The sequence below is a fragment of the Citrus sinensis genome, chromosome 6, assembly GCF_022201045.2.
Source record: "Citrus sinensis cultivar Valencia sweet orange chromosome 6, DVS_A1.0, whole genome shotgun sequence".
Classification (NCBI taxonomy): Eukaryota; Viridiplantae; Streptophyta; class Magnoliopsida; order Sapindales; family Rutaceae; genus Citrus; species Citrus sinensis.
The window spans coordinates 2,883,126-2,908,801 of record NC_068561.1 but is presented as its reverse complement, the minus strand read 5'-3'; the positions used below and the strand labels follow the sequence as shown (position 1 = coordinate 2,908,801).

At 33.8% G+C, this 25,676-nt stretch overlaps 1 protein-coding gene and 1 pseudogene across 3 annotated transcripts in view; both read left to right on the top strand.

Moving 5' to 3' along the window:
- The window catches only part of LOC102616593 (ATPase 11, plasma membrane-type-like), a 76,837-nt gene that overhangs the window by 47,222 nt on the left and 3,939 nt on the right, over positions 1-25,676 (top strand). The window contains exons 1-14 of one of the 3 annotated variants that reach the window (XM_025099759.2): positions 17,742-17,905; positions 18,024-18,107; positions 18,484-18,603; positions 18,783-18,881; positions 19,035-19,172; positions 19,389-19,523; positions 19,610-19,789; positions 19,909-20,115; positions 20,202-20,321; positions 20,393-20,512; positions 20,726-20,848; positions 20,927-21,031; positions 21,147-21,291; positions 21,564-21,621. In XM_025099759.2, the coding sequence (XP_024955527.2) occupies positions 18,075-18,107; positions 18,484-18,603; positions 18,783-18,881; positions 19,035-19,172; positions 19,389-19,523; positions 19,610-19,789; positions 19,909-20,115; positions 20,202-20,321; positions 20,393-20,512; positions 20,726-20,848; positions 20,927-21,031; positions 21,147-21,291; positions 21,564-21,621 (1,583 nt within the window). In that variant the 5' untranslated portion in view covers positions 17,742-17,905; positions 18,024-18,074. Of the gene's footprint in view, positions 1-17,741; positions 17,906-18,023; positions 18,129-18,483; positions 18,604-18,782; positions 18,882-19,034; positions 19,173-19,388; positions 19,524-19,609; positions 19,790-19,908; positions 20,116-20,201; positions 20,322-20,392; positions 20,513-20,725; positions 20,849-20,926; positions 21,032-21,146; positions 21,292-21,563; positions 21,622-25,676 lie in introns of those variants that run through there. The other 2 variants (XM_052443036.1, XM_052443035.1) reach the window with 2 other exon arrangements.
- Positions 639-7,859, top strand: LOC102628545 (ATPase 4, plasma membrane-type-like; annotated as a pseudogene).

Sequence of the window (25,676 nt, the reverse complement as noted above, 5' to 3'; positions counted from 1 at the left end):
AATAACTACTTATCACAATAATATATATATAAAAAGCCATCACAAATATCAGAACTGAATCCACAGTGCACCCGCTGCATAAATTGAGTTAGAATGTTGTGATTTATGTTTTCCTCACACTTGTCCTGAATTTTTTGTTTCACACGTAAGAAAAATTATCTTCTTATTACAAAATGGAGCCCTAAATAATTCCTTATTGCATTGGCCTCAGGGCAACAAAGCCGGCCTTGCCATGCAGAGATACTTTACTTAAACAAAATAAAAGGAAAAGACAGAACATGCTAACAATTTATCAACATCAAACTCCTTACGTACTGAACTAGACAAATAAAAATAAAAAAAATTATAAAAATGAAGGAAAGAGAGAACATACAGACACATAAAAAGAAATCTTGCACTTAAAGAAGCTGCCGCTTATAGATTCTAGAGAGAGAGAGAGATTAAAACTATTCCCTCCTTCTCTCTCTACAAACAAAGAATTTCTCAAATTAAAAGGTGAAAAGCAAAACACATTACTCTGTTTTTGAGTCTGTCTCTCTTTTCATCATTTTTTTTTCTGTGGTTTTGTTTTAACATGATTTGTTTAATTACTTGGTTTTTAAGGGTTTGAAGGAAGCAAGTGATTTTATTGAGAAGAGATGGATAGAATGCATGAAGCTGTGGATTTGGTATTGAAACAGAGATTGTCCTCTCTGTTCTTGATTGTTTTTATTACTGTTTTTTGCGTTTTTATGTTGAGTTTACAAATTAAGGAAAAAAAGACACCAACACACCTATGGCTTGGCAGGATATAGTCACGGTGATCTTTTTATTTTGAAAAATCGTCACATAGACTCATAGATCTCTTTTACGACAATTATTGTTATTTGATTATAATAACCAGACTAAATTTTATCCGAAAAAAAATTATCTAAAAAATTATCTATGTGACAGTTTCTAAACATAAGGGTATGTCTATGACTATAACTATTTCGTCAAATCATGAGAGTGTTGCCATTTTCTTCAGTGTTGTTAAGTGTTTTTGCTTTCTAGGTATTTTGTTTTGTAAGGGAGTTCAAGTTTTGGTCTGCAGGAAAACTCAGCGATGCAAGAGGTTTTTGAGACTTTGAAGTGCGATCAAAAGGGCCTTTCAACGGAGGTAGCCGAGCAGAGACTTTCCGTAATTGGCTACAACAAGCTTGAGGAGAAAAGGGTATTTTTACTTTTGTCATTTTTTTCCTTGTTAGCTTTCTTATTGGAAAGTTCTATTAATAAATAAATAAATAAGATGCCTTTTTAATGATTTTAAGACATTTTGCTTTTGTTGATTGTATTTTTATTTTTATTTTACTTATTTATTATTATTATTCGGCAGGAAAGTAAAATTTTGAAGTTTTTGGGATTTATGTGGAACCCTCTCTCATGGGTCATGGAAGCTGCAGCTATCATGGCAATCGTACTTGCAAATGGAGGAGTGAGTATTAAGTACTGGTTTTCAAATTATATTTTTAAAATTTGTTTTAGAAAAAAAAAATGGTGTTTTCTATTTGATGTTTTCGGAAATGAAAATATATCTAATAGCTCATTTTGTAAACAATATCTAAAAATGAAATTTAGCTAAAAACGCATTTGATAATTTATGCAAGGATATGAAAAGCTTTGAAAACGTGTTAGGGATAAAGTTGTTTTTCAATAATAGCATCATACAAATATAAATTTGGCATCAATTTTGTTGATTTTTTTATTTTTTATTTTTTGGGTTGCGTATTTACTAATTTCATAATGTGTTCCTATAACATATTAATGCGCTATTGCCCAAAATAATTACATGCAATAATTAAATTTAGAGATATTATTCATTCTAAAGCTTGTAATTTTTATTATTATTGTAAACCAGTGGTAGCTAGGAGACGAGTGAATTATCATTTTTTTAATTTTTTAATTATTATTTTTAGAAGAAAGAGAAGAAGAAGAAGAAGAAGATAATTAGGTCATTTGTAATAATCAAGTAGCCATTGTATCATGAACACACAAAATTTCCATTTTTCATTATGTACGCCAGGCTAAGAATTTAAGTTTTATTGGACAAGATTACTTAGTAATACAAGAACCAGTTCCAGAATTAACATTTGACTAGGGATGGCAATTTGTGGATTTGGGCTGGGCTTTTCAAAGCCCAGGCCTAAGCCCACATCATTTAAACAAATTATAAGCCCGTCTAAATTTGGGCGGGTCGGGCTGGGCTTGGACATGGATTTTTTAAAATTAATAATAAAAATTTTTTAATTAAATTTTTTTTAAATTAAAGATAATCATCTAATATATAAAAGAATAATAGTCCAATACATAAAATATTCGTAATACAACCTAATAAAATAATAAATATTATAAAAAAATAAACTATTTTAATATTTTAATTTTTTTTCTTTTTTATTTAAATTAAATGTATTTTTTTATTCATAAATTAAAAAAACTCAAGCCAAGTTCAGATTTTTTTACTAAGCCCTTATCCAGGACCAACACATGTAGACTTTGTAATTTTGGGCCCATATCTAAGTCCACCCGTTACGGATTGGACTTGGGCCAGTCCGAGTTTTTTTGCCACTCCTATATTTAACTATGGTTGTTTTAAAGCTATTTTAAGATAGAGTACAAATTATAAACATACACGTAAAGAGGTAAATAAAAAAAAATTTGTTATAACTTTAATTTTGTCGTTACGAAAGAGTGTTGGAATTCATAGCGGTTCCTACGTATACAAATCCTTAACATTTTGGTTCAACAGGATCAGAGAAAAGAAAGTACAAACTTGAGTAGACCAGATAGATAAAAAGACCTCTGAAATTCTGGCGAAATTTTGACCAGATAACACTGGGGCGAAGTGGGTCACGAGGCTCAATTGGGTTTTGACGAAATTTTTCAATATAAAATATTGAAACAGCCTTGTGGTCTTAAGAATTTTCGAAAATGCTTCCCAGAATATCTTTTTTATCTTTTGAAATTACCCCATGTCAAATCCACCTTCTTACAGGATATAGGATCTCCTTGCGGCCAATTACAATTTTCAAAGCATATTCATTTTGGGGTGTCAAAACGAATTTCATCAACATTCGATGGATTTAAATTAGACCATTTATTAGATAGATTTGGAGTTAGATTCGTTTAATAAGTAGATATTGATTTAACATAATTAGCAGCCAAGTTGAATTCGTTTAAATTCATTTACCTACAATTAATCCTCAAACCAAAATTAGTAAACAAAAAATTAAGCAAAATAGATTATCAAAAATTTCATTTGATTCAATCTCATACCTTTCTTTTTGTCTTATTCTCAGTTAGTTACCAAACAAACCTTACAACTTAATAATTTTATTTTAAAAAAATTTAATAAATGAATAATGGAGTCAATTACATAAAATTTAGATTAGATGGGAATAGCTTATTTACCTATATTCCGAGTAAGGAATTTGAAGAAGTATAAATAGCAAAATGGAAATATATTTCAACAAAGGAATTTAGGCTTCATTAAATTTAATCCTTACTGTTGGGAGCTTCATTGTTGCAGGGTAAACCGCCAGAATGGCAAGATTTTATTGGGATAACAACCCTGCTTCTTATCAATTCAACGGTTTGTTTCATTCAGGAGAACAATGCAGGTGCTGCCAGCACAGCTCTCATGGCTCATCTTGCTCCTAAAGCTAAGGTACTGGCTACACTTGTATAGTTGTCAGGTTAAGATTATTGGTAAGTTAGTGCATATGCATATCTAATAAGTTTATTGTGAACTTCATATCAACTTAACTCAATGAGAATTGGAATCAGAAACTGTTATGTCATATTAATTTGTAAAATAATACTTTGTAAGAAGAGTTTGTGGCTCTAGGCTCTAGTATTTCTGTAATTGGAGATATTATTTCAGGTCCTTCGAGATGGAAAGTGGAAGGAGGAAGATGCAGCCATTCTTGTCCCTGGTGATGTCATCAGTGTTAAGCTTGGTGACATTGTTCCTGCTGATGCTCGTCTCCTCGAAGGTGATCCATTGACAATTGATCAGGTGAGCTTTTGCAAACTTTGTATGTTTGAACTGATTTGGTAAAGTTGGGCCGTTTAATTTGAGTGCTTTCAATTTGTACCTTGCAGTCTGCTCTCACAGGCGAGTCTCTTACCATAAGTAAGGGTCCTGGTGACTGTGTATATTCAGGCTCTACATGCAAACGAGGGGAGATTCAAGCTGTGGTCATTGCCACTGGTGTCCATACCTTCCTTGGCAGGGCTGTACACCTTGTGGATACCACAAATCATGTGGGTCACTTTCAAAAGGCAAGAAAATGCGAATTCACATTCCTTAAGACTTGTTTTTATATTCAATCTCACATTATCATTCACCGAAACTCTTGCTCTCGGGCTTGTTTACAGATCTTGACTGCAGTTGGAAAATACTGCATATGTTCAATTGCACTGGGGTTAATATTAGAGATCATTGTCATGTACGCGGTTCAACACAGGGAATACCGCACAGGACTTGATAATTTACTTGTGCCTCTTATTGGAGGAGTTCCTATTGCCCTGCCTACTGTTTTATCAGTGATAATGGCGATTGGTTCCCAACAATTGTCTTTGCAGGTTGGTCTTAGTTGTTATTTATAATGACATTAGTTTAAGTGGTCATTAGTTGATGATTGCAAGCATATATGGGCTAATCACTGCAGGGAGTTATCACAAAGAGAATGACTGCAATAGTCCATATGGCAGGCATGGATGTGCTTTGCTGTGACAAAACTGGAACTCTAACTTTGAACAAATTAACAGTTGACAAGAATCTAATTGAGGTTGGTATAAATTTTGCTCCCTTCTAGAATTGCAATGTGTATTTCAACATTTGGCCTGGATTATTGTTCAGATCTTTGCTAAAGGAGTGGATGTAGACACTGTTGTTCTGATGGCAGCTCGAGCCTCCCAGCTGGAAAACCTAGATGTAATAGATGCTGCTGTAGTAGGAATGTTGGCTGATCCAAAAAAGGTATATTTATGAATTCTAGAATTTCATGGATGTATTTTAATCTAGTTAAGCTTAACTGCTGTTGAAATTTTTGTATTTTCAAAGGCAACTTGTAGAAGATTTTCTTATTTTTTCATCATAGCAGTTTGTTGACATTGATTTCTTTTATTTTGACCATAAACAAGGCAAGGGCTGATATCTAGAGAAATTTTGTTGCTTCTTGTTTTGTCTAATCTGTCTATCTGAAAAAATGCTTAAATGTCAGTTTTCTTTTGCATTGCTGGTGGAGTTTAAATACTCTTATGGTATTACCTTTTCAAAATGTTTTAATTGGTGTTTTCTTTATATTAAGATAGGTATTCCATCTGTTTGATTTTTCATCTTTGTCAGGTGATCAACTTGCAATAGCGAAAGAAACAGGACGTCGTCTTGGAATGGGAACCAACATGTACCCTTCATCAGCCTTATTGGGGCAGGACAGGGATGACTCGATAGTTGCTTTACCAGTTGACGAGTTGATTGAGAAAGCTGATGGGTTTGCTGGTGTTTTCCCTGGTAAAAAGCTTGATCTCCTAATTTGCATTAATTAGTCGTCCACGTACTGAAGTCAGTGTCGTATAGCTTTTACTGAACTTGATGTATGGATAACTACATCCTACAACCTTTTCGTTACATTTTAATCGTAGCATATTTCTTTTTTTAACCCTTGCTTACACGGCTGTCCTTATTTCCTTTATAGAGCACAAATATGAGATTGTGAAGCGTTTGCAAGCTAGGAAACATATATGCGGAATGATTGGTAACGGTATCAATGATGCTCCCGCTCTAAAGAAAGCAGACATTGGCATAGCTGTTGCTGATGCAATTGATGCAGCTCGTAGTGCTGCCGACATTGTCCTGACAGAACCTGGCCTTAATGTTATCATTACTGCTGTTCTAAATAGTCGAGCAATATTCCAGAGGATGAAAAATTACACGGTGAGGGTTGGTTCTGATTCTAAGGAAAAGGTGTTCTATAGTTGATAGTGTACTGAAGGATGGGCTTTGTGTGAGGCAACTGAATTCCTGAACCTATCTAACTCTATCTATTCCACATTCCTTAACCTACAAACAAACTAATAATTTTAAAGCTTACATTTTACACTGCTTTAGAGCCTGGTGGTGAAGAAAGCACTGAGATTGAAATAACATGTCATTGCTCAGTTAATTACTTTTAGAGCCTGAGGTAAAATAGTAATAAATAATATAATAACCAGGATGTTGGCGGTGGCGCGGTTCATGAAAACTTGATTTTTGTGGGCATTGGTAACTTCTTCACAGTGCTTCAGACTTTTGCAAAATTGAAACAAGAACATGAGCATTGTTTACTTGAATTACTGGATTCCTTCTTGCTCTATCCCGACTTTTTGATGCTTAATTAATTTCTTTCTTGTCGCAGATATATGCAGTCTCCAGTACCATCCATATTGGAGTAAGTTGTTTGCTGCTTGTTTCAAATACCATGTAGGAGAGTATTGTGTAATTTATTTGGTAATTGCAACTTTAATCTTCTATAGTAATTATTGCCCTGCTGATGAATATGAAAGAGTCTTCACAAAAGTAGCTTGAATATCTCAGCTTGACGTCCTAGCTGTTTCTCTTGGTGACAGTTTGCTTTCAGGCTGTTAGCTCTCATCTGGCAGTTTAACTTTCCACCCTTCATGGTGCTGATAATTGCTATTCTTAATGATGGTGTGTATTTCCTTGACTCAGCATGTATATCGTAACTGTTTGTATTCCTTTTCATCCAGGTGTATTGATTTCAAATAAGAAATATACTTGTCTATTGATATTTACCCGGTACATTGATTGCCAGGTGCTATTATTATTACAATATCAAAAGATAAGAGTCAGACCATCTCCTCATCCAGAAAGGTGGAATTTGACTGAGATCTTTGTAACTGGAAGCATTCTTGGTGGTTACTTGGCAATGATGACTGTGACTTTCTTTTGGACAGCATATGGGACAGACTTCTTTCCAGTAATGTGATTTATCTTTTGTGTTATCATGTCACCCAATTCGGGTGTTATGTAAGCTCGTTTTCCTTGATTTAATAATATAGAGAATAATGTATGCCTTTACATTGTCTTCAATAAGTTGGACTGAAACTCAGTATGCAACATTCAACGTACATTTGGCGTTTCAAGTCTTAACGAAAAGGATGTGGACGACTGGAGAAAACTTGCCTCGGCAGTATACCTGCAAGTGAGTTCCATTAGTCAGGCCAACGTATTCGTAACACGTGCAAGGAGTTGGTCTTACGTCGAGTGTCCTGTCCCGTTTCTTGCTCTGGCTTTCTTTGTTGCTCAGCTGGTGAGTTATATATGCTGTGTCCTTTTGGCCTTTTCGACATATAGGGGATGAGTTGATCCTTTTTAATTCTGTGAGCAGATTGCTACACTGATTGCCGTCTATGCAACCTGGAGCTTTGCTACAATTGAAGGAATAGGATGGGGTTGGGCTGGTGTGATTTGGCTATATAATATCATCTTCTACATTCCGCTTGATTTTATAAAGTTCTTCATCCGATATGTGCTTAGCAGGAAATTTTGGGATCTTGTCACTGAACAAAGGGTATTGATGGCTTGAGTTCAACACATTTTATTCAAGTACCTTAATTTCTTGCTCACTCTCGATACTGTAATTGCTATTTTGCAGATTGCCTTCATAACTAAAAGAGATTTCAGAAAGGAAGAGCGTGAGCACCGATGGGCACAGGAGCAGAGAGTCCCCGATGGGTTGCCACAGTGTGACACCAGTATGTTCAGTGCACAAAGCAGTTACGGAGAACTTAGCCGGATAGCTGAAGAAGCAAAAAGAAGAGCTGAGATTGCTAGGTAAACATATAAATATAACGCCAACAAACTACATTACTTACTTAATTTCTACTCTTAAAAGCCGAAATTTATTGCTTGAAGCATACACTCTTATGCATTCACTATTTTGATTTTTTGCAGATTGAGAGAACTGCATACACTGAAAGGGCACGTTGAATCACTTATTAGGCTTAAAGGACTGGATATCAACCCAATTGCTCAATCCTACTCCGTCTGATACAGATCACACGTGACACATTCGTGGACATGGAACATCTGCTGAGATTGCAGATATAAGTACCTTAGCCCACAAGTAATTATGCAATTCATCGTAAAAGAGTTATAGTTGCATTTCTGATGTATATATTTGCCTATCTGGGTTGTGTTTTTTCAGTTTTACATTCAGTGTTGCATTTCTGATGTACATATTTGCTAATCTGGGTTGTGTTTTTTCAGTTTTACATTCTGTGTTTGAAGAAATAGTATGATGGGTTTAAGTACTATACGGCCAATACTTGTGATACAAACCATTATAAGAGTAATATATTTCTCTACCTGTTTATTAAAATTTTTAACCTTTTTTTCAATGCATATACCTTCGAAAAACTGGGGAGGTGGTGGATAAAATTCAGATTGAATTTTTAGTCTCATATCTTCTCATAATTGGAATTTGATTGATCTTTAAAGAAAGCTACTTGAAAACTACTAGCGAAAGCTTTTTAACTTCTTTGTTTCATTTCTTTTTGACAATTTGAAAAATGCAACCTGCTATTTTTGGAAGTAATCAAAAAGCTATAATAGAATTTGCCTTGAAAATTAAGTTTAAATTTCATACTTTTGTGCGACTCACAGTAAGTTTTACCGATTAATTAACTATCATCCGCAGTTCCAGATCAAATAAATATTTTTTATCCCCGTGGTGGCCCATTTCTCAAAAACTGGTGAGAGTTACAAAATTCTAATCTCCAAAAGAAAAGAAATGAAGGTGAAGTTGAGAGGCATTTGATTTGCAACGAAAGATCATTAATATAATGTCAGTCTTTATCGTTTGGGTAAATTTCCCTTTAGTCTATGGAGTTAGGCATTAATTCTTAGATCAGTATTTATGATTCGAAATATCTCTATCGATACTTTTATTAGTGCTTAAAAATTTACTTTTTGGGCTACAGAGATATTTGTTTAATTAATCTAAATATTTTTAGATTATTTTTAAACATACGAGACCAGCTGAGGATTAATGTCTGACTCTGAAGATCAAAAGTGAGTTTGACTCAAATATATGTTGTTTAAGAGGTGTGCATCTTGTGTTGAATTTTTCGAGGAAATTAAAGAAATGCTGCGTTGGCGGATACTGGAAGCTGGTAACATAAGAAAGCCAATGAACTTTGCAAATTATTAGTCGTCAAAATACGAATTCTTAGAACAAAATGGAAATATTTGGTAAATATAACTTTTAAGTAACAATTTTAATAAAAAATAATACGAATTTTAAATTAAAACACCAGTAGTGTGAAATCAACTCAACTTCAGAATTACAATTACCAGTGTTTTCAGAGCTGTAGCTAATGAAAAAGCTAAACCATAGTAAGTCTTGGATATGAATTACCACCCAACATACTCATTTTGAACTTACACATAGTGAATTATAAAATTTCATGATACACGAATAATCATGATTTATTTTGATTTAGAATAGAAACTTAAAAAAGCATCCTATATTAATTAATAAATAAATAAGAACCAAAATAAGTCAAATACATATCCTCAAGTGGTTATCATTAAACATCTGTCCACATAGAGTCAGTTTCCTATATTAATTACTCATTTTCTTGAGATTAATATATATACAACCTATGCCTTCAATTACTTTCCAGTGTTTTCTACTCGCACATTGAAAAATTTAATACAAAGATAGGGACCAGCAAAGGCGGCAGCTGTCCTAATAAATCTTATTTTTTTACATTATTAATTTTGAATTTCAAGCAAATTTTTTATTTGCCCCCTAAATAAAGCTTTTGATTCGCACCCATGATGAGCTTTAGGTAAAATATAATAATTATATTTTCATCACACATATTACCTTAAATAAGTAGATTATATACAAGATAAAATATAATTATAATCTACTTATGACAATTATTCTTGGGAGTTGTCGTAAACATAATCATAATAGGTGGTCAACCAATATATGTGACTCATTTGAGAATAAATTAACATAGTCTGTCTGTCATGTTTTAAATTAATTTTTAAGTTTTTAAAAAATTAAATGTGTTAAGAAGGTCAACAAAATTAGACATGTTGAACAAACATGTCATATTAATAAATGAGCCGCGTTATGTGTGATGAATTTTTGTATTCTCGAAGGCAACTTGGAGAACATTTTCTTATTTTGTTCGTCTTATCATTTCGTTGACGTTGATTCCTTTGCTTTTGACCATAAACAAGGCAAGGATTGATATCCGAGAAGTTCTCTTCCTTCCATTTGAACCCACAGGTAAGCGAACAGCTCTGACATATATCGACAGTGAAGGTAAAATGCATAGAGTCACCAACTAATAGTATGATTGTCAACAACTAATAGTATGTTCTAGGATCCTGAAATGCCCTTTGATGTAATTTATGCTTTTATTTTGACTTTCAGATTTTAAACCTTGTGTACAACAAAGCAGAGATGACGCAGAGTGAATGCCGTGATTAATAAGTTTGCAGAACGAGGATTACGATCTCTTGCAGTGGCATATCATCGTTGTAAGTCCTATCTTCGCATCACTATAGCGGTGCATTACTTCAATTGGAATTTGCATTAACAAAGTCTATATTTATTAATTTGGTTTCTGGAAGTTCCTGAAGGATTAAAAGAGAGCTCAGGAAGCCCATGGCAATTTATTGGACTCATTCCTTTGTTTGATCCTCCTATAAATGATAGTGCAAAAACAATAAGAATGGCACTGAGATACAACAATTGGAGTGGAGATAAAAGATGATTGAAAGAGCACCACAAGATTTGTGTTTTTTATGAGAGATTTTGCTTTCACATGAATGTTAGGAAAGCAACTTATTGTTACACTTTCTACCTATGAAGTTGAGTCCGTAACTACAACATCAAGTATTTGTCATACAATCTAGCTAAAGAGCTCATTGAAGGAGTTGGGTTTGTACAAGAAGAGCTTATAGAGATTTTCATTGATAACAATCAACAGTTGCCTTAACTAAGAATCCTCTCTTCTATTATCCACGTAAGCATATTGACTCTCGCAACCATTTCATATGGGAGTATATTAAAAGAAGGAAATACAAGCAAAGTATGTCAAATCACATGATCAAATTGTTGAAATGGTATTTCCTTGTTCCAGGATCCTTTATCTTTGCTTTGAATCATTAGGTTTAGACATTACTTCGGTGATCTTTAACGTTTTTTATTTTAAAAAATGGCAGCAACACACCCCCTTTTGATTTCTTTCTATCAAAGAATCATACGAACAATTGATTCCTACAGGATACACTTTTGGTAGAAAAAGTTTTCCCAATTCCAACAAATTTTCCCCTTGCTTTTGGATTTCAAAATTGCTCGAATCAGATCCTTTCGATTTCTACGTCTTTTTCCTACTTATTGATTGGTATTAACCCTAGATCCTTGCCCTTAAGAAATGAATAAATACTTTATACTTGAGCTCCATCCTGTACTAGCAAGAAGATTTCTTCAGATCAAGAACTTTATTAGGTGTTATAAAATAAGCTTAAGGGGGGTGTTGGATCATAAACTTGTTTTTTATCCAAATCCAAAAAACACAGTCTAGCTCGTCTCATAGAACTTTCTAAGTTATGTGAGCTTGGGTGATAGATAGGATTTGTGGTTGTAGGTTTAGTAGGTAAGATTAAATATCCATTATATTCCATAAAAGACAACCAGAGTAAATGATAGTTAGAGTTAATAAATTAGAAATAGTAGGGGTTAAAATGCCACGCGAAACATGATTCTGTTTAGTAATTAAATAAGCAATTTGGATGATTCACTTGAAATAGGATTATATTTAATAATTAAATAAGCCTGATCAATCTAGCACTTTAATTCAATAATTCATTAAGACACTAGTAAATCTTAGTCTCTGAAAAATGGCATTACAATAACCACCCCCAAGCTTCTATTATCCGAACTTGCATCTAATCTTAAATGGGTTCCCTCTAATTTTGATTTTTGTTTTAATTATTTAAGTTAAATTGTTAAATTCATCTTGCTAACTATTTTTGAATTGTTTTTTTTTCTTAGGAGAATGGACATAAGTTATAGTAATTCAGTCTACACAATTAATGATTCCAGTGTTGAAGATGATGATGTAAATAGAGATGACCAATGGGTCGGGCGGCACGAGGCACGACACGGGCACTGCACGTGTCTGTACAGCATGGCAAGACACGAGCACGTTTCAGTAGGGCACGTGCGTGCCGTGCCATACCCAGAATTTTAGGCACACGGGCCTTAAAAGTACGGTACAATTAAAGATGTGCTAAAGCACGGCACGCAAAAAGTCACATAATAAGCACGCTTTATTAGTGGGCTAAGTACGCGGCATGTGAGCCATCAATAGTACGTGGACCATAGTATATCAAAGTACAATTTTTTAATGAAAAATAAATATAAAATATCATGAATTTGCAAATATCTTGCAATTAAATTTTTTAATATATTTTTTTAGCATAGGCTTTTAAAAATTAATTTAAGTCCTAGTTTAAATAAATATTCTAATTTTTTATGTTTATAATCTATTAAATGAATAAATAAATATCATGATTTTATAAATGATAAATAAAAAATTTTACGACATTAATATTTCATTTATGAAATCATAACTTAGTTAATAGTTAATTAAGATATGTTTCATTTGTGAATTAAATATTTTTCATATTTATGAACAAAAAAAATAAAATTATGAAAAAAATATTTTTATGATAAATTAAAAATTACATTTTCATTCAATGGAGTTCAAGTGCAATTATAATTTTAGTAGTTCAAATAAAATTATTTGTAATTATTATTTTAAGATTGTAATTTTATTTTTCATTAATCATTACTATGATCTATGAAATTATTATTATTATTATTATTATTATTATTAGACTAGTGGGCTTTTTAAGGCACGCTGGACATGTGGGCTTAAAAGAAAAAAAAAGATTGGTGGGTTTTTATACCGGCCCACGGGTCTGTGTGGGCCGATGTTTGGTGGGCTGGAATAGCCCATTGGCCATCATTTGATGTAAATGACATAATCAAAATGGAAGATAAGATTGAAAAAAGTTTCAAATTAGCAGAACCAAAGGGACCACAACAAAGAAAACTAACTTCAGAAGTTTGGACATTGTTCTATAAGGTTTCATGAGATAAATATCCAGACAATAAACCAAGAGCATTTTGTAAAAAATGTGGCATTAAGTATGTTGTTGTGAGCAATATTATCATTATTGTGTTTTTTTTTTCATTAACTCTAAACGATGCTTCAAGTAATGATGTTTGTGTTGCACTGTTAAAAAGTCAACTGAGATTAAAGAATACTTTGATGTGTGATGGGGATTTCTTTATATTTGATGTTATTCTCATATTATTATATTGATTGTTCAAAAAGGATTGAAAGAAATTGAGCAAGAAATAGAAAAAGCCCATGAGAGTATAAAATATGTCAAAGGGTCACAAATTAGAAAAAGAAAATTCTTAGAGTGCGTTAAGTAAGTATCTCTAGATGACAAGAAAAGATTAAGACAAGATGTTCCTATAAGATAGAATTCAACTTTTCTTATGCTTGATAATGTTATGTATTACAAAAATGCTTGCTATCATTTACAATTATGTGATTCTAATTACAAGAGTTGTTTTTTGAATAAGAGTAGAGGAAAATAGAGAAAATTGACAAATTCTTGTCTATATTTTATGAGATCATACGCATTCTTTCCAGGTCAAAATACCCCAGCTCAAGTTTGTATTTTCAAAGGTGTTTGCGTCTAATGTTGTTTTGGATCCATTATTGCATAGTGAGGATGTATTTCTGAAAACTATGGCATAGAAAATGATCGAAAAGTTTGAGAAGTATTGGTTTGATTTTTGTACCATTTGGTCAATAGTGGTCATCTTGCATCCTCGATACAAGATGACATTCATTAAATTTGCCTAAGACATTACCTGTGATAAAAATTTAGAGGAGTTAGAACTTGTTCAGGATAAGTTTTTTTCAGCTTTTAGTGAGTACAATTTTATCACACTATCTTCCTCCACCACATCCACACTCACTTAAATGAGTGATGTCGGTTCTAGTGTGGGACATAATGACAATAGTTAAAATACACTTAATCAATGGACCATGGAACTATTTAAGGTACATTTACAATTTTCTTTTATGTTTATTGTAAAAATTATTATTTCCTTATTTGTACTTGTTTTGGATTTTGACTATTCTTATTTCTTAATTATTTTGTAGGAGTTTGATGATCTTGATAGCATGGATTGTCATGCCTATGTTAGAAAATCTGAATTAGAGTCTTATTTAGATAAACCAAAAATGGATAGAAAGATTGATTTAAACATTCTAAGTTTTTTGAAAGGAAACGGATTTCGTTATCCTAACCTTTCTTACATGGCTCGTGATATCTTAAGCATTCCTATATCCCCTGCTGCATCTAAATCAGCTTTTAGTGTTGCCAATCAAGTTCTTGATCAGTTTTAAAGTGCATTGAAATCAAAGCTTGCCCAAGCAATTGTTATTATAAGAGATTGGATATTTGGAGAGATTGTAAGACTTTCACATGAAACTAATTTATTTTTCTTTTATAATATTATATTCAATTGTTTCTAATTAAGATTTATTTTTATAAAATTAGAGCATGTTTGGTACTTCTCATTATATGGTATTAAAACCCCTCAAAGTATTAAAGGATTATAATACCATGTTTTGTAATTTTAATGTATAGTATTGTAATGTAGTCAAATATCTAATTTATGCGGTCAAAGCCACACATACTAAATCTATGGGGGAATCGGGTTTATGCGGGCTTGTAAATTGCAATTATTTTGAGACAAGGTTCTCCCTATCGTTTGCGTCTCAGATGAAACAATCGCTATTGCAAAGGCATGGTAGGGAAAGAGGAAGAAGCCAAGATAAAGCACTCAATATACTTGTTGAGCCACTCATTTACCAAACCAATTCTTACAAATTCCTCAAATCCTCCATCAACAAAGCCTCCAAGAAACTGAAGACCATAAAAATTGAAAACCTAGCTAAAATCTCCACCAAAAAGTCCACGACCAAAATGATAGACCACGTCAAGATTAGCCTCAAAGAATCTAGCCATGATTTGTCCTTGTTCAAGTTCAAATATGAAACCATTGTCACCCTCATACTGTTCGAAGAGAAAGTTGTGGTGAAATTATCGTTCAAGCCCTGTGGGATTGTCATGAAAATGAGCCATCGTAGGTTACAAGGCGACATGTTAAAGTGAGAGTAAAATAGAAACTTACACTTTTGCCACATCATTTCGATTTGGGATGGATTGGCCGATGAAATTGCTTGGAATTCAGTAGTTGGGGCCTAGGGTATCATCAAATTTACGCATGTTAATAAAACAGAAGTAGAGAAGCATCAAACGCCACTCAGCAACTTAAGTAAATTGAAGCCACTCAGCAACTTAAGTAAATTGGAATGTGCAAACGAAATGGAACTTGTGATTGATAACCAATCAATATTTTAGTGAAAAAAAAATTGAAGCAGTGATTTCAACGCTTGATAAATACGTTACCATTTTAGACTCTAAAATGCAGTCTTTATACCATCATCGTCCATGTTCTTGAATAAATAAAGCTTTTCTATTTATTGCTTTTTAAAAAAAATCTCCCTATCGTTATTTGAATGAGCTAGCGGCTTTTATCTTTATTTCACAAGTTATATATTTAGAAAAAAAAAATGTTATGCAGTTGAAATTTTAAAATTTGTTAGTTTTACATATGTTATATGGAGAATTATAATTTTTTTTTACATTTATACTAAAAAAATTAATGCAAAAGTTCTAAAGTTCAAATTTTCTATATTTAGTATTTTCCTAAGTATTGTACTAATAAATATTATTTTCTCAATATATAATTTAAAAAAATCACCAAAAAAGATTAATACAATACATACAGCACCAAAAATAATATAATTAAAAATTAATATAGTACATTGTAGTACTAAATGTTGTATGGTATTATTATAATACAGTTCTAATGTAATACAGTGTAATAAATAAACTTGTATTAATATAATACAATACAGTGCGTCAAACACACCCTTATTGTAGAAAATTTTGATGTCATTGTGGCCCAACTTACTGAAAACATTATGAACATGAGTAGTAATAGTGCTCGATCTCAAGAGATGAAGAGAGTGCCAATGATGCTAGTGACAATGTGGGAGTGTGATAAGCAAAGTTTTATCTTGCTGACTTTTCTTGCCTTTGTAAGCTTAATTATTATTTCCTTATCAATACTACAAAAATTAGTATATAATTGATATTTTAAAATATTACAATGACTCTTATCAGTGTTGCAACATGTTAATATTATTCAATTTACCTTTTTCTTGTAGGACTATTGTTTTCAATGTGACAAAAACAAAATGAAGAGAATTAAAGAAATCACCTTGGTTTATAATTTGAATTTTAATTGGGGTTAGTTAATTAAGGGCTTGGGTCAGGCTTTTTCAAGCTCAAGCCCAAGCCCATTCCCATTAGATAAGAGTGAAAGGGTTGGACCTGGGCCGAGCCCACTACGGGCCTGGGTTGGGCTTAGGCCGAGCTTGAACTTTTACTTTTTGGTTCAATTTTTTAAAAAATTGTTGTAAACTTGAAATAAATTAATACTAATCCAGTTGTTATAATTAACAATAAATTAAAGAAAATAAATATTTCAAAATAAAATAATAAATAAAGTAAATAAAAATTTAGAGATTTAATTTTTTAATATTGAATTCTCTAATTTAAGCACTCTCTTAATTAATTAACACTTAAAAGAGAATTTAGTATTATAATTTTAAGTTTTTTTAAATTTATTATTGATAATAAATTAGGAATTTAAGCTTACTTTTTTTTTTTTTTCAAATTTAAATTTATTATTCTAATCCCGAAAGTTCAATTCATTTAATAAATCATAAAGTGTTAACCTAATTCATTTACGATTCGATTTAAATTCGATTCGTTTATTCGTTTTACCACCCCTCCACACCTAACAAAATTGGCATCTCCACATAACTTTATGGAACCTCTAATAACCTTATGAATTGCTGAATTCCTAACTACAGTCTCACTTAAAGCTTTTTAACTCTTCGAGTGGGTAGTGAGTTCAAGTACATATTTTGTAGTAGATTTTATATTTAATTAGTTTGACAATAATTTAGTTTCTTCCTCACTTACGTGAATATAGTTTGAACTTTAAGCTTTTTATGTCATCCCAAAAGATTAGACCGGTTAAGCTTATTAGCAATTTGGATCCAAGTTTATACCAATCCGCAGGCGTTTTATGTACAGTTAACATTAATTTACACGTTATTTTTGTATCTAATAACTACTTATCACAATCATACATATAAAAAGTCATCACAAATGAATCCACAGTGCGCCAGCTGCATAAATTGACTTAGAATGTTGGGGTTTATGTTTTCCTTACACTTGTCCTGAGTGTTTTGGTAAGACAAGTCATCTTCTTTTTATAATATGGAGCCCTAAACAAACGGCCTGGCCATGCAGAGACACTTTACTTACTACAGTAGTGTGGATACAATCATTTACAGAAGGGTTGTTTTCACTGAAATTATAAATTAATCTACAAGGAAGAAAATAAGAGGAAAAGTCAGAACATGAGAACAGATCAGCACAAATAAAAATAAAAAATTTAAAAAATGAAGGCAAGATAGAACATACAGACACAAAAAAAGAAATCTTGCACTGAAAGAAAGCTGCCGCTTATAGCTTCTAGAGAGAGAGAGAGAGAGAGAGAGAGAGATTAAAACTATTCTCTCCTTCTATCTCTACAAACAGAGAATTTTCTCAAATTAAAAGGTGAAAAGCAAAACACATTACTCTGTTTTTGAGTCTCTCTCTGTGTCTTTCCATCGTTTTTTTTTTTTTTCCTGTGATTTTGTTTTAACATGATTTGTTTAATTACTTGGTTTTTAAGGGGTTTGAAGGAAGGCAACGAAAGTGAAGAAAGTGAGTTTATTGAGAAGAAATGGAGAGCATAACGAATGAAGCTGTGGATTTGGTATTGAAAGTTTGAAACAGAGTTTGTCATCTCGGTTCTTGATTGCTTTATTACTGTTTTTTGCGTTTTTGTTTTTAGTTTACCATTAAGAAAAAGACACCGACGCCCCTATGGCTTTGCAAGATATAGTCATGGTGATCTTTTTATTTTTGGAAAAATCGTCACATAGACTGATAGATCTCTTTTATGACAATTATGTTTTTTGATTGTAATAAATTTTATCGGAAAAAAGTTGGCTAAAAAGTTATCTACGTGATAATTTCCAAAAATAAGAGTATGTTTATGACTATTTTGTCACGTTTTCTTCAGTGTTATTAAGTGTTTTTGCCTTCTAGGTATTTTGTTTTGTTAGGAAGTTCACGTTTTTGGTCTGCAGGAAAACGTGCCGATGGAAGAAGTTTTTGAGACTTTGAAGTGCAGTCAAGAGGGCCTTTCAACGGAGGCTGCTGAGCAGAGACTTTCCATATTTGGCTACAACAAGCTTCAGGAGAAAAGGGTAATTTTACTTTTTGTCTTTTTTTTTTTTACTTGCTAGCTATTTTATTGGAAAGTTATATTAATAAAAAAAAGATACCCTTTTCATGATTGTAAGATATTTTGCTTTTGTTGATTGTATTTTTTTTATTATTATTATTTGCATTTTATTTTACTTATTTATTTATTTATTTTTGGCAGGAAAGTAAAATTTTGAAGTTTTTAGGATTTATGTGGAACCCTCTCTCATGGGTCATGGAAGCTGCAGCTATCATGGCAATCGTACTTGCAAATGGAGGAGTGAGTATTGAGTACTGTTATTCAAATTATATTTTTAAAATTTGTTTTAGAAAAAAAAATGGTGTTTTCTATTTGATGTTTTTGGAAATGAAAATATCTTTATTAACTCATTTTGTAAACAACATCTTACTGTTGGCCATTTCATTTTTGCAGGGTAAACCTCCTGAATGGCAAGATTTTACTGGGATAGCAACCCTGCTTCTTATCAATTCAACAGTTTGTTTCATTCAGGAGAACAATGCTGGTGCTGCCAGCGCAGCTCTCATGGCTCGTCTTGCTCCTAAAGCTAAGGTACTGACTACGCTTGAATAGTTGTCAGGATAAGATTATTGGTGAGTTAGTGCATATGCATATCTAATAAATTTATTATTAAGTTCATATCAACTTAACTCAATGAGAATTGAAATCAGAAACTGTTATGTCATATTAATTTGTAAAATAATACTCCGTAAGAAGAGATTGTGGCTCTAGGCTCTAGCATTCCTGTAATTGGAGATATTATTTCAGGTCCTTCGAGATGGAAACTGGAAGGAGGAAGATGCAGCCATTCTTGTCCCTGGTGATCTCATCAGTGTTAAGCTTGGTGACATTATTCCTGCTGATGCTCGTCTCTTCGAAGGTGATCCATTGACAATTGATCAGGTGAGCTTTTGCAAACTTTGTATGTTTGAATTGATTTGGTAAAGTTGAGCTGTTTAATTTAACTTCTTTCAATTTGTACGTTGCAGTCTGCTCTCACAGGCGAGTCTCTTACCGTAAGTAAGGGTCCTGGTGACTGTGTATATTCAGGCTCTACGTGCAAACAAGGGGAGATTCAAGCTGTGGTCATAGCCACTGGTGTTCGCACCTTCCTTGGCAGAGCTGTACATCTTGTGGATACCACAAATCAAGTGGGTCACTTTCAAAAGGTAAGAAAACACGAATTCACATTCCTTAAGACTCTTTTTTTATGTTTAATTTCACATTATCATTCACCGAAACGTTTTTTCTTTTTTGTTGGGGGGGGGGGGGGGGGGCTTGTTTACAGATCTTGTCTGCAGTTGGGGAATATTGTATTTGCTCAATTGCACTGGGGTTAATAGCAGAGATCATTGTCATGTACGCGATTCAACACAGGGAATACCGCACAGGACTTAAAAATTTACTTGTGCTTCTTATTGGAGGAATTCCTATTGCCATGCCTACTGTTTTATCAGTGACAATGGCGATTGGTTCCCAACGATTGTCTTTGAAGGTTGGTCTTAGTTGTTATTTATAATGATGTTACTTTATATGGTCATTAGTTGATGATTGCAAGCATATATGGGCTAATTACTGCAGGGAGTTATCACAAAGAGAATGAGTGCAATAGTCGATATGGCCGGCATGGATGTGCTTTGCTGTGACAAAACTGGAACTCTAACTTTGAACAAATTAACAGTTGACAAGAATCTAATTGAGGTTGGTGTAAATTTTGCTCGCTGTTAGAATTGCAATGTGTATTTCAACATTTGGCCTGGATCATTGTTCAGATCTTTGCTAGAGGAGTGGACGTAGACGATGTTGTTCTGATGGCAGCTCGAGCCTCCCAAGTGGAAAACCTAGATGTAATAGATGCTGCTATAGTAGGAATGTTGGCTGATCCAAAGGAGGTATATTTATGAATTCTAGAATTTCATGTATTTATTTTAATCCAAAGAAGGTATATTTATGAATTCTAGAATTTCATGTATGCATTTTATTCTAGTTAAGCTTAACTGTTGTTGAAATTTTGTTTTCTCAAAGGCAACTTGTAGAAGATTTTCTTATATTTTCGTCTTATCATTTTGTTGACATTGATTTCTTTGCTTTTGACCATAAACAAGGCTAGGGCTGATATCCAAGAAGTTCACTTCCTTCCATTTGACCCCACAGGTAAGCGAACAGCTCTGACGTATATCGACAGTGAAGGCAAAATGCATAGGGTCACCAAAGGTGCTCCAGAGCAGGTATGATTGTCAACAACTAATAGTACGTTCTAGGATTCTGAAATGCCATTTTACTTATGCTTTTATTTTGATTTTCAGATTTTAAACCTTTTACACAACAAATCAGAGATAGGACACAGAGTCAATGCCGTGATTAATAAGTTTGCAGAACGAGGATTACGATCTCTTGCAGTGGCATATCAGGCATATGAATTACCTATGTCATTGTTCTAGGTCCTATCTTTGCATCACCATAGCAGTGTATTACTTCAATTGCAATTTGTATTAACAAAGTCTATATTTATTAATTTTGTTTCAGGAAGTTCCTGAAGGATCAAAAGAGAGCTCAGGAAGCCCATGGCAATTTATTGGACTCATTCCTTTGTTTGATCCTCCGATACATGATAGTGCAGAAACAATAAGAAGGGCACTGAGTCTTGGGCTGAGCGTGAAAATGATCACAGGTGCTTCTCCCATTTATTGTATTATATGTCTTCCTAATTTGTAATCTTAATATTTAGTCTTTGTTTAGGCACCATTTATATATAGAGAAATTTTGTTGGTTCTGGTTTATTTTAATCCTTCTATCTGAAAAAATGCTTATATGTCAGTTTTCTTTTGCATTGCTGGTGGAATCTAAATGCTCTTATGGTTTTACTTTTTTAGAATGTTTTAATTGGCGTTTTCTTTACCTTAAGATAGATATTCCATCTGTTTGACTTTTCCTCTTTCTCAGGTGATCAACTTGCAATAGCAAAAGAAACAGGACGTCGTCTTGGAATGGGAACCAACATGTATCCTTCTGTTAACAGAGGAGAAGAATAAATATCTTTTCTTATTTTTCAGATACTCTTTCCTTCAGTACAATAGGGTTAATTTATAGGACTACACATTCCTAATTTAACTTCCTAATTTCTGGAAATATACAAATTAGTAATAGCTGTACAAATCAGACAAATTAGACAACTAATCCTAGAAATCAGGAATGTCAACAAATCTAATCTTTCCATATTTTCTACACCACCCCTCAAGTTGGTGCATAGATATTAATCATGCCCAACTTGTCAATGAAAGATTCAAACTTTGGCCTGAAGTGTCCCTTGGTAAGAACATCTGCTGTTTGTTGCTCTGAAGGGATGAACGGCATACATATAACTCCATTCTCCAGCTTTTCTTTAATAAAATGCCTATCAATCTCAATGTGCTTTGTACGGTCATGCTGAACAGGATTATTTGCAATGCTTATTGCTGATTTATTGTCACAGAACAGTCTCATAGGTGCTTCAATATCTAATTTCAGTTCTCCAAGGACTCTTTTAATCCATAACACCTCGCAAACTCCATTTGCCATGGCCCTAAACTCAGCTTCAGTACTACTCCTGGCAACCACGTTTTGTTTTTTGCTTCGCCAAGTAATTAAATTTCCCCATAAGAACGTACAGTAACTAGATGTTGATCTTCTATCTGAAATTGAGCCTGCCCAGTCTGCATCTGTGAAGACTTCTACACTCCTTTGATCACTCTTCTTAAATAATAACCCTCTTCCAGGTGTACTCTTTAAGTACCTGAGAATCTTGTGAACTGCCTCCAAATGTTCCACATAGGGTGAGTGCATATATTGACTTACAGCACTAACGGCAAAGGCAATATCAGGTCTTGTGTGAGATAAATAAATGAGTTTCCCTACAAGACGTTGATATCTACCTTTATCAACTGGAACTCCATCGGAAACCTCTCCTAACTTCTGATTAGGATCCACGGGCGTATCACTTGGTCTGCAACCACTCATTCCTGTCTCCTCTAGCAAGTCCAGAACATACTTTCTTTGTGACACAGAAATTCCCATTCTAGATCTTGCAACTTCCATACCTAGGAAATAGCGTAAGGGACCCAAATCCTTAATTTCAAATTCCGATGCCAGGTGCTTCTTCAACCTACTCATCTCATCACCATCGCTTCCAGTAAGTATTATGTCGTCTACGTATACAATCAAGACAGCCATCTTTCCACCATCTGTGTGTTTCACGAACATTGTATGATCAGATTGTCCTTGACTATATCCTTCTTTTCTAACAAACCTGGTAAATCTCTCGAACCAAGCACGAGGAGACTGCTTCAGTCCATAAAGGGATTTCTTCAATTTACACACCTTTCCTCCAAACTTGTCTTCAAAACCAGGGGGCGCACCCATATATACTTCCTCTTCCAATTCTCCATTGAGAAACGCATTTTTAACATCCAATTGAAACAATGGCCACTCCAAATTAACAGCTACAGAGAGTAGTATTCGAATGGTATTTAGTTTGGCTACGGGAGCAAATGTCTCTTGATAATCAACTCCGTAGGTTTGTGTGAATCCTTTTGCTACTAACCTTGCTTTATAGCGTTCCAAGGATCCATCTGAGTTGTATTTCACAGTGAAAATCCACTTACAACCAACAATCAATTTTCCTTTAGGCAAATAAACCATCTCCCGCGTTCTGTTTTTTTCTAGAGCCTCCATTTCTTCACGAACAGCCTTCTTCCATTCAGGAACCTTTAGCGCTTCCTGTATAGACTTAGGTATATCCACACTTGACAATTGTGAGACAAAAGTATGATAAGATGATGACAGGTTCTTATAAGACACAAAATTGGAAAGGGGATGTTGAGTACATGATCTAATTCCTTTCCTAAGAGCAATGAGAAGATCTAGAGGGTCAGAATGTACTTGTGGGATAGATAAGGACTCAGACTCTATAAATTTAGAGATTGTACCTGGATTTTCAGAATCAATGTTCTTCGGATCTGGAATTGGATCAGATTCATGGCGTTGAGGAAGTATCACTGCATCTTTCTTACTTTGAATCCGTTTCTCCCTAGTGTAAGTTTTCCCGAACAATCTCTCATCATTGAAGCGTGTCTCGTCTATTATCGTAGTGTCAGTTTTATGTTCAGGCACTATGGTAATCCTCCTATCCTCCTTATTCAAGGTATTAGGATTAAAAATTTCAGTTTCAATATTTGCCTCACCATTAGTATTCATGTCAAGCTCAAACACCGAGTCTTCATTTCCTTTCCCCCCTGAAGAGGAGGATTAAAAAAACTTTGAGACTCAAAGAAGGTAACATCCATCGTGACAAAATATTTTTGTTTGTTAGGATCAAAACATTTATACCCTTTTTGAGTAGGAGAATAGCCCAGAAAAACACACTTTACAGCCCTTGGATCTAGTTTATCCCTATTATGATTGTGTATATGTACAAAGGCAACACATCCAAAGACCTTTAAAGGTAAATCTGAAGTCAAATGTGTCATTGGAAAGAATTTTTTAAAAACGGTCAATGGTGGCTGAAAGTTCAAAACTCTTGATGGCATCCTATTAATAAGATATGTAGCAGTAAGAATTGCTTCCCCCCATAAGTATTTAGGAACTTTAGTGGTGAACATTAAAGACCTAGCTACTTCTAGGAGGTGCTTATTTTTTCGTTCTGCTATTCCGTTTTGTTGGGGAGTGTCATTACAAGAGCTGTGATGAACAATTCCTTTTTCTAAGAAAAATGACCCCAATATTTTATTAAAGTATTCCTTCCCATTGTCACTTCGAAACACTTGAATTTTTGTTTGAAATTGTGTTTCAACCATATTATAAAAGTTTTTAAAAACATGTTCTGTTTCAGATTTTTCTTTGAGTAGATAGACCCAACTTAGGCGTGTATGGTCATCAATAAATGTTATAAACCATCTTTTTCCAGAATTGGTGAATGTCCTAGAGGGACCCCACACATCACTATGAATAAGGGTAAAAGGCTGGGATGCTTTATATGGTTGAATAGGAAAAGATGCACGATGATGTTTAGCTAACTGACAAATATCGCATTGAAAAGACAATAAAAGTTTATTACGAAATAAGTTTGGAAACAAATGTTTTAAATATAAAAAGCTAGGATGGCCTAACCTACGGTGCCATAACATTATGTTATCATCAGTAGAACTAAAGCATGCTCCGAGATTCGAAATTTTCTGTTGCTGACACATAGAGTTCCCATCATCAAAGTAATAGAGACCGCCATACTCTCTAGCATTGCCAATCATCCTCCCCGTATCCAGTTCCTGAAATTCACAACAATTTGGAAGAAATTTAGCACAGCACTTTAAATCACGAGTTATTTTACTTACAGACAAAAGATTGCAAGAGAGATTGGGAACATGAAGGACATTGTGAAGAACGAGAGTATTAGAGATAACAATTGACCCTTTCCCAGCAATTGCCGAGAGTGAGCCATCAGCAATCTTAATTTTTTGATTGCCTGCACAAGGACTATAGAAAGAAAATAATTTAGAGCATCCAGTCATATGATCGGTGGCACCTGAATCTATTATCCATGGACAAAGAGGAATAGTGGACACATTAAAGACAGCAGATTGATAAGTACCTTTTTGGGCTAAGGAACAAGAAGAAGATACTGGATTGGTCACTTGTGTGGACTGAAAAAGTTTATACAGTTGTTCTAATTGTTCCTTACTGAATGAAGGTGTCGTAGCTGTAGCTGCAGTGTTTCCATTCTCCTCAGTGGCTGAGTGGAAGGCCTTTGAGTCACGGTTTGACTGACTAAAATTTCGTGGCTTCCAATTAGGAGGTTTTCCGTGCAAATCCCAGCAAGTCTCCCTAGTGTGACGTGGTTTGTGGCAGTGATCACACCACACCTTTTCTCCTTTCTTGTTCTGCCGTGCCTGGTATGGGGAATTATTGTGATTAGTCCCTGTCATTAGGGCTGAAATTTCTGGAGCAGATACAGTTTTTTCTCCTAACATCACTTTGCGTCGACCTTCCTCTCGTCGTACTTCTGAAAATACTTCCCGGATTGAT